The following is a 10,316-nucleotide window of genomic DNA, read 5'->3' as shown; positions in this document are numbered from 1 at the left end:
TTCTAAGTCAAGGTGTTTTTTTCTTTACGCAGACCTTTTAATAGCACCTTTTTCACATGTCCTTTTTTTTCTTTTTGCAAAAACTTTTTGGCAACCACCTTTTTAGCTTTTTGTCATAATATTTTAACATTTATTGTAGTGTGTCCATACTGAAAACCTTTTATGTTCAGATGCAACCCAACACTAACAACATCGGTATCAGAATCAGTAGTTTTGAAGCAAATTATATCAGCATATCGGAAAAATCCTTTATCGGTGCACCTCTAATGGTTGCGATTAAGACTGGTTTCCACTATAATATTGTGAAACCCTACAGTACGATTTTACTGTATATAGAGGGTTTGGGCAAAATTATCACCCTAAATCTAACCTCATGACACCTTGGCCGTATTGGTTAGGTATAACCAAGTACAAAAGTGTCTTCAGTATGACCTGAAAAGCTTCCAATAGGTTGCTACAATTATAATTATTTTAATTTTTTAAAAATCATTCCGTGGAATATTCTTCTGACTGACTCTGCCTTCAAACAAACTTAACTTGATAACAGCAAAGGGTACAGGCTAAATATTTTCACTATTCAACATTGCTTCAGACTGACAGATGCCTTTTGGCATACCACAATATGTACAGTGCATGTTTTATGGACTTACATGTGTTCTCCTTAATGTGAGTCACATTTGTCTTTGCTGACAGCGCAAGGTGTCAATTGGTCGTAGTGCTGTGTGATGGCCTCCCTATGTTTGTAACAGGAATCGTCTAGGTTTTCCATTGTGGTTGGATTGATTGCAGAGGATTGACTGGCGAACTTGAGCATACTGCATTATAGAAAAAAAAATGATGCCATGCTTATTGCTTTCATCTGATTGTGCATCCCAACTATCAATTACTGAAATAGCGAAGTGGCCATTATGTTTCATTTTCAGCTATGTTCAGCCCATTACACAGTGTTACATAATGGTGTTACAAAATAAGTAAATATTTTTAAGTTCAATTAGGGATCAATAAGTGGTAAAACAAGGGAGGTTGCCTAGTGGACATTTAATCCCTAATTCGTTCATGGGTATATATATTTAATCAGGATTAAATGTCCATGCTGCAGGTGTAGGCATCCTCCCTTATTTCATTACTCTTTATTTTCTATGATCTCTACTCTAATTTACAATATATTATTTTCCTTGCATTGTAAACCCATGAATACCGCATCATGGAAAATGTGCCACTGGACGTATCATAAAATCAGTTTTATGTCTGAAAATTCTCCTGACTATAAGGTGGGAAAAGAAGGTGGTCATTCAGCTTTGTTTTCAACTAGGTTCTGCCATAGATATTATAGCGATTGGAAACTGATGATGTCACATAACTAATGTGTGTTATATGGGCAGCTGGTTAGCGATATTGTTCATTAAAGTAATGTAGGGAGCGCCTGTCCTTAATTGTGTTTACTTGTTAGTGAAAACAATACAGAAACAACAAGCATGTTGGTAAGGTTGCTCCAGGTGATGGTCCACTTGTGGTTGCTCCAGGTGTTGGTCCACTTGTTCGTACCATACATTACTTCAGCTGTTACATCACTTTAGTTGACCTAACGCTGATAATTAATAAACTATGTTGTAGTGTTCAGCTATGTGCATGGATTGTCTGTGTAGTCTGCTGAGAGCAGTGGCAAATTATAAGGGGACTTCAGTGGTACACATCTCCTCAAGTGCTGATGAGCCTTAAGGAAAGCATGCAGTATAATGGCACACATCGGCTACCCAGTGCACATTTTTCTTCTCAGTCATCCACAGTGTTTTCTATGTATACAATACGTTGCCAGTCACCTCCAATAGTCATAGTAAACAGTGTTTAAAACATACTGAACAGTGTTAACAGGCTGTGAACATGCTATATAAATCATAATTCTGACTGGCTCCTGCAGGAGGTATTTCATCAACTGGGTGGCAATGGTAAGAATGATGGAAGATTTCATCTGCTGTGTTTCATTACAGTTTTCAGTTACAGGTTTCTGTCTCCCTGCTTCACAGGCTTACTGTTAGCCTCCTTGCAGGTTCGAGGGATAGTTGTCTAATAATAACAGGTATAACCTTTCATTCACAGATATTCGTAAATGTAAACATAAAAAGCTCAACCCTATACTTTACAAACAGTACAAAAAAAAAACAGAATTTATGTTATGTTTAAAATGACACTGATCCTTATATTTTAGTTGTCAGATATAAGACATTGAGGAGGGTTGTTCTGGAAACACAGTAACAGTACTGCTCGTTTTCCAATCCCTTTGCTCGTTATACAGCAAAGAACAATCTGAAAAATACCAATTCAATCATTAGCTGTTATAAACACAATGGTTAGCTCAAGATACCATAGACATGCTACCCTTGAATTAACACCTCCACTAGCTAGTGGAGAAAGAAACGGGACACAAAGGAGGCCAATGGCATGGCAAGTCCATAATATTAATTATGCATTGTATTTATACTGTGGTAGGTGATGTCAGCCTAACAAAGTGATGTCAAACAGTGATGAGCATATACATTCCTTTTTAAACAGCACTGGATAGAGTTACTATTCAAGAAAATACCGCGTACATAGTGTGTCTTCAATGTTATTCCCCCTACCACCCAGTCTTACCATCCTGGATATAGGATAGTTGTTTTGGACTATAGCATGACTATGCCATAAAGAAAATAACAATTAATAATGATATATCACTTTACACAAAGTATGTTTGTATCATGTTTCTAAATACATACAAATTGCATACTTAAAAAGATGCTCCTTGATTCCCAAAAGTATAGAACTCACAAGCCATTAATAGTGTGCATGTTTTCTATGCTCATAAAAATTCTCTGTGTTTCCCAAAATGTTCAAAATAAAGCACATTATGCAAAATTGTAAATAGTTATAGGTTTAGCAAATTGGTCCCAAATATTGGATTTCTTGTTGCAGTGGTTGTAATTAGAAATAATTGTGTAAACAGTTATCAAAAGTTTTTACAGAAGGTTTTGTATACTCAGAACTCATCTCAAGAGTCAATACACATAGCTGTGTATGCATGTGGAGGAAAGCAATATATTGTAGAACTAAAATCCTCCTATGGTGTATGAATGTATGTACTGTTATCAGTGCTTTGGAATTAATGCAGCAATGTTCCGAAACTTATTCCTAGGTTCTTGGCCTACCCCCTGCATTAACCTATATGGCTATCCATCCCAGTGTCTTTCATTACTTGTCCCTCATGCAGTTGTGCCTGTCTTACGGGTTAAAAATTCCCTTTCGTTCCTCATGGCACCCACACTTGTTGGTAATTCACCTATACTTGCAACGTAATACTAGTTGTGACCTGTACACTTGGTTACTGGGTACTGTCTGATAGCTAGCAATAATTTTGTTTATTATGTACTTCTTGTCCTAGGGCATCGCACTTGTGTGTACAGCTATTGCATCTGGCTAATCTGTTAGAACTAGCTACAGCTTGTACTTACTATAATGCATGTATATGGCATTATCGTATGTGAGTGTGTTTGTGTACTTGTATAGTCAGGTGTATACAGTACTACTCTGTGTGTCTACGTGTGTGTACGTTTAACAATTTACAGGTAGCTAATGTATACATAATTATATGCACAATTGTCTTCCAGAGATTTATGACATAAATTGAGTATTCCCACAAATTTGCTTGTATCCAAATGTACAGTATAGTTTTGGTCACATTTATCAAATCTAATGTTCAAGGCTTTGCTTGCCTATTAAATGTTCAGATGAGTACCATTTATTCATGATCATTACTACTATGAATCAGGCACTACTGGTGGAATACAATTTAACACTTATTGTACAAGTGACCCTGGTAAAGGTTGTGGAAGTAAGAATACTTGTTGTGTGGACCCTGATTTGCCGTGGTTCTACTGTCAGTTACCATTAACTCATGGTGATGATATTGAGGCTAGGATCTGTTATGATCAACATTATGGAGATGAATCTGTTTTAGTAAAAGAAGCTTGTTTTTACGTGCAGTAAACTGGACAATGTAACTTTGTATTAGTCCAACAATGTTGCTAAGCCTTCTTGTTTACTTGCATACAGTATCGAGTTGTTACACATGTGTATACACAGTGTGTTTTTGGTAATAGCTGAATATGATAAACAGTAATATAAGTATTAATAGTACCACCTGTCTGACAGCTGCACAATAAAAAGAGTACTGGTAAATTTTATGGTTTATTTGCTTGTTAATGGCAGTGGGAGAAGTACTATTGCAGTTTGTAGAAATCTTACAGTAACTTATGTAGTACTGTTTATGTACTTATGTATGTATATATAGATTTCACACCATCACATGTACACCTTCAAATAGTAACCGCACTTGAGTGGTACCTTAATCTATTTTGAAAATAATAGCTTAAACATCATTTTTGAGTAGAACTAAGGTATAAATGTCGCGGCATTTAACCAAGTATATACAGTATTAAATATGTAATACAGTAATGTTAGTATTGAGAAGTTCTAGGTAGTGACTGTTAACATGCATGACCATACTTGGTGTTGTCATTATTAATTGGGGAGTGGTGATGGCTAATACTGACTGTAACCGATATGGCTTTTCTACTATACACAGCCAGAAAAGTCTTGCAGAGATATTTACCAGCTAAACCCAGCCTCTTGTAATAATTCTGGTTATTACATTGTAAAGAGTGATGATGTTCACTTTGTGTACTGTGACATGACACTAGAATGTGGTGGAGAGAAAGGTTGGATCATGCAGATTGCTACTACTGTTGCTGATGAGATAGCTGAGGGAGGTGGGCAGGGAAAAGAGATAGCTGATGTTAACCCTGCGAAGGGAGGTTGTCCATGCAGATTGCTACTACTGTTGCTGCTTGTAGACCTCACAATGACTTTGCAGGTTGTTTCTCCACTCTTTTCCCTGCCCACCACATTCTATACAGTAGATTATGTGGAATGATGATAGATATTCAGAAGGGAACTCCTGCATGATGGGTGGTCCTTACCAATTGTCCATTGATCTTCCATACTTGGATGGCATCTCCATTACTTTTAGTGCTCCAAGGAAGCACATCTGGTCCTATGGAGTAGGCCTTAGTGTGAATCCAGAGTATGCTAGTCACAAGGCATTAACTTGTCCTTGTTCAAAGGATCGTGGACAACTCTACCCTTTGTGGGTGATCATTACTACCATGAATCAGGCTCTAGTGGTAGAACACAGGTTGCTACTTATTTTACAGCTGACCTTTTATGGGACAGTAAAGGTTGTGGGAGTAAGAACACTTGTTGTACACAACCCAACCTGCTGTGGTTCTTCCATCAGTTACCATTAACCAATACTGAAGATATTGAAGCTAGGATTTGTTATGATCAGATATTTGGTGATGAGTCTGTTCTGGTGAAAGAAGCTCAGTTGTATATGCAGTAATCTTGTTACAGTTATGCTGTTGTGAAGACTGAATTGCTAGACATTTTTGTTCTGCATACATAATCAGTGGACTTTATTGATACATATTTACAGTATAGTAGGTTATTTCCACACCGTTTATGTACACATACTTTAGAAAGAGATGCTATGACACATCTGTATGCATTGTTGAATCATCACAAGTGCAAGCACTGAGAATTTATTCTACTATCAAATGCAACTTTGCAGGCATTTGAAACTTGTGTAAGTGGTAAAGCTCTTTACGGTACTCAAGTAAATCCAGAGTATGTGTTATAGCTATAACTATAGGATATTTTATAAGAACTCTTACTTGTAAATAGTGTATATACGTTCTCTTATATATGGGGTGTTGTGAAAGGAAATGGTGTTGCTATGAACCATGCTGTTCTCTTGAATTTTATATGCCTTTACAAGAAGACAATGACACCACTTCTAGCCAGGATACAGCCACAGCATACTTGTTTCTAGAGGTAACCATATAGTCTACTGAAGAAACGGACCAACTTTCTTTGGTAAAGATTTGGATTAAAGAGTTGGACATTGCATTGTTGAATTCTTGAGTACAAAGTGTTTTGTGTAGAAAACTTGGTTTCAGCTTTCTGTTCTTTTGTCTAATTCTCTTATGCCAGATAAAATTTTACACTTATATGAAGAGTAAGAATGTATCTCTGTGCAATCTGTGCATATCAAATGAAACTAAAGTGCAGACACTCTGGATATAATCACTGCTTAAAGGTTCTTAGTTTACTAAATCGTTAAGCTGCTTTACTGTAGTTGTACCTGGTTATACTGATAGTAAAATATCAGTAACTTTTAGTATATGGAACTTGTTGTTTTGCTAAGTTTTAAACTCTCAGTAAAACATCAGTGAATGCAGCTTTACTACTAAAAAAGTAAATTATTAACTGTTCCATATACTGAGAATATACTACTCTAGTAAACTAAGAAACTTCAATGTATTTATCATATTCTACAGAAATGTCCTCTTGGTATTATTATTCGCAGCAAACACACACACACACATATGTACTGTATATATCTTACACCGATGGATGTCTTAATTACATAAGTACGCACATACCAACAGCTGCTTATCCTGTTATCATCATGTGTCAATTACAAACTGTTGATACATGGAAAATCTGTCTCTATTTATTGTTGCTGTGAACCTGATAGCAAATTCAAAACTGGTTAACTGGTTGCCAATAAGAGACGTTAACACTTGTCGGCAGCGGTAATTTATGGTTTACCAGATGGGTGGGCAAAACTGGTTTAAAGGCTTCTTTGCCAGTAACTGACTTGACCTAGACTGTATACTGGTTAATAACCAGTTTTTTTCATACCGGTTTTATAGGTTCACAACACTACTATTTACATCAAAAGTAACTGGTATAAATATTATAGCAGTACCATATGTATACAGCAGCACGCATGCACACAGGCTCATACTTGCACAGATGGTATTTGTACAGAATTGATACGTATATGTACACAAGTGCCAGTGTATCTGGTGTGGTGGATGTTGTTTTTAACCACTACAAATTCCTGTGTCTTCTGGATTTTTTTCTATGTGCATAATCTAACTGTTATGGTATATCAAATTGTTGTTGTGAAGCAAGATAGCTGTTACACATAATTCAGATTGTGAAACAATAATTTTACGCACACAGCAGTAACAGAACACATCCATATGTGTACCCAGCTATTAGACATTTAATTTTCTAGCATTTCTGTATTGTGTATAGTTGCTTTTCATTATGACAAATTATAAATATGTAATAGTATGTGGGTGTTAATGCCAGTAGTGCATTATGGAGAATGCATCATGATAATACAGTACAATAGAAACTACGTTAGTGAAAAAGTGCATATTATCCTGTACCATGGATAGGTGGTATTAGCAAAAGTTTCATCTGTAATGTATCTTCTTCACCACATGGCATGGTAGACTACTAGCTATACAGGATTTGACACAGGGGACATTTGGTAAGGATTCACATTAATTGTACTGCTCTCGATCATGAAACCATCAATGGATAGCTTGCATCTCAGCCAAGCTGTTTTTGCATAGGTATACATGGGATACTATACAATGGTTTCTGTGTGGTAGTGTACATGTCATGCAGTCTTTGTGTAAACTATAGCCACACAACTGTGATACCAAGCCCTGTGGAAAAATAATAATAAAATAATAATCAGAATGGGAGGATGAACAAAATGGCTCAAAATGGTAGATTTCAATTTTTTGAAAGGTATACATACTTTTATCAGGTCCTTTAGACTTCATGATCACTAGTGAACCTAAACTTCTTCCAAATTAACTTCTACGCCTTTTTGTAAGGTTGGAATGGTGGTGTTTAGGTGAATGTTCTATTATAGGATTTTGGAAAACAAAATCTTTATTATGAACCATTACACATGGTTCATGATAATATCTCTAGTTTTCAGCTGCATGAGTAGTGTCTTTTAACATTCTCTTGAATCTGAATACTGATTGCAAATAATGTAGCTGTCCACCTGCTAGTGTAGTCATCTATGTTAGATGGGATAATTCTATCCAAGTGATGTCTATGTGTATCATCATCCATGGGGTTTATGGATGGATACAAGTCAGGGGCCGGAGTGCAATTGAGTAATGATGAGCTATAAGATGCACCAATACATATTTCCCAAATGTACAACATGTACATGCAAGAATGGCATGTACATTTACATTAATTGCTGTATTCTAAAGATTCAGTGTGTTTTCCAAAAATAGAATGGATTTCATGGTGTATATTGCATTGTATTGAAACATTCTAAATATGTGTGAGTAAACAAAACAATAATCCTGTGTTTACCTTGTACAGCCAAATCAATTAGCATTACTGCAGTATTAGTACATGTTCAAGTTTTATATCAAAATCATCTAGCTAGCTCAGTGATACTATACAAGGGTATAGTATCACATGATTAAGAATACCATTGCTAAAGACATTGTAAGAATTCCATGAAGAATTGAGAGACATAAGACAAGTTTCTATCAAAACAACATTCCAATAAAGAATGTGTTCAAGTCCTGTATAGCTAATAACAGACTTGGTTGAAGAATCTGTGGTAGTGTATATATAAACTTGACAATACACGTACATCATATTCATACAGTACTGCATGTACTCTGCTACTACATGACTTCATTGACTTGAGTGAGTCCAAGAGCTGTGCTACTGTCCAGTATATGCTTGTCATCAAGTAGCTACACTTGAGCTGGTAAATCAGTGTATTATTTTCTATTATGAAACTTCATATATGATGGCCTTGCATTTCAGGTTCATCAAAATGAATCATTTTATTGTTATCACTTTAATATTGATTTTTGCTGTCATTTTCCTCACCGATGTAATGGAGGTCACTGATGAAAATATCAATTCTCCACTAGTGTCTTACCTATTTGCTAAACTACAACAATTGGAATCAAAGATCATGGTTAGACCAAATACACATACGTAGCAGAAGTACTAGAGAGGAATCAGATAAGCTGATTGACACTATTGTTACTGAAGATAACAAACAGTGTAACTGTCAACCTGTTATAGTCACCTACTGTATGTTAGATGGGGTAATTCTACTTGTCCCTATGGAGCAAATACTGGAGTTGTAGCTGGATCAAGTCACACTCATGAAGGTGGTCTAGTTGAATCATTGTGTTTACCGCCTAACCCACAATATCTCAAGACCCAAACTGGTTATCAGAATTGGCCTGGGTGCCACTATTTGGAGCAGAGTATCAGACACATAACGCTGTTCTTAACCACAGCTTAGATTGTAATGTTCCTTGTGCTCTTTGCCAAGCTATTGGCCTCACCAGCAAAATAATGATCCCTTCACATTATGAGTGCCCTCTTGGCTGGACTAAGGAGTACTATGGTTATCTTATGGCTGGAGCTTACAGCCACCCAGCAGCAACACAAGCAGTATGCATGGATAGAAATCTTGAACAGATACCAGGTAGTGGAGCAGATACTAATGGAAAGCTGTTCTACACAGTTGAAGCACAATGTGGCCATTTCTTTCCTTGCAGTGATAAAGAGCTCACTTGTGTGGTGTGTACCAAATAAGACACTATTCTAGTTATGATGATGTACACATGTTGTACTGATACAAATATTTTGGCTGCATTTATGCACACACTCAGTAGTTTAAATGTATTTGTGCATAAATGATAATTTGAAATGTGTGACATTTACTTTTTATGCATATGTTAAGTAGCTTGCTGCTGAAATATGACTGACAGGAAGTCCATAGAATGGCTATCAATGTTGCAAGTACTGTATGCATGCTCTGATGACACTAATATTCAGAGTATGTGTATAGTGCATAGTGAACTATAAGTGTAGTATGTATTCCTACAACTTATAAAGGTTTTGTTAACAATTACATTATTGGAGTGGGTACATATACGAAGAGTTCACATGGTGTCTGCATGCTGGTGATTATGAACGTTCACCATAAAGATTGCTCTCCATCTCTTCAATGACATTGTCAAGTTTAGTCAATACCTGGTACAGAGTATTACACCTGATATGGTTTTGGCTTTGGATATTTGTTACTGGTGTGTAAAAGACAATTATGTGATGTGTCTTGGAAGTTAAATAGTATTGCGCGATTAATTTTGAGTTTATCTCTGGTACAAGTTAAAATGAGATCATTTCTAATGTCCTGTGTTGTGTTCATACTCCAATAAATGGCTGCTGCTCCACTAACACGTGATGTAGCTTGTGAGGTACGTACCACTGGTACATCTGATCTTGTACTAGTATGTCTTCACCAAGAGCAAAGATATCAACACAACTTTATCAATGAAACCAACATACAGCTCATC

The 10,316-nt window shown here is 36.3% G+C and overlaps 1 protein-coding gene across 1 annotated transcript; it reads left to right on the top strand.

The window, feature by feature from the left end:
• The first annotated feature begins 4,997 nt into the window (after positions 1-4,997).
• LOC136259337 (uncharacterized) lies at positions 4,998-9,552 on the top strand. Its single transcript, XM_066052832.1, has 4 exons — positions 4,998-5,279; positions 5,330-5,430; positions 9,049-9,198; positions 9,252-9,552. Exons 1-4 carry the CDS (start codon positions 4,998-5,000, stop codon positions 9,550-9,552), a joined length of 834 nt encoding a protein of 277 aa, XP_065908904.1.
• The last annotated feature ends 764 nt before the right edge of the window (positions 9,553-10,316 follow it).

This window comes from Dysidea avara, chromosome 6 (assembly GCF_963678975.1).
Source record: "Dysidea avara chromosome 6, odDysAvar1.4, whole genome shotgun sequence".
NCBI classification, from domain to species: Eukaryota; Metazoa; Porifera; class Demospongiae; order Dictyoceratida; family Dysideidae; genus Dysidea; species Dysidea avara.
This window is presented reverse-complemented; position numbering and strand designations above follow the sequence as displayed.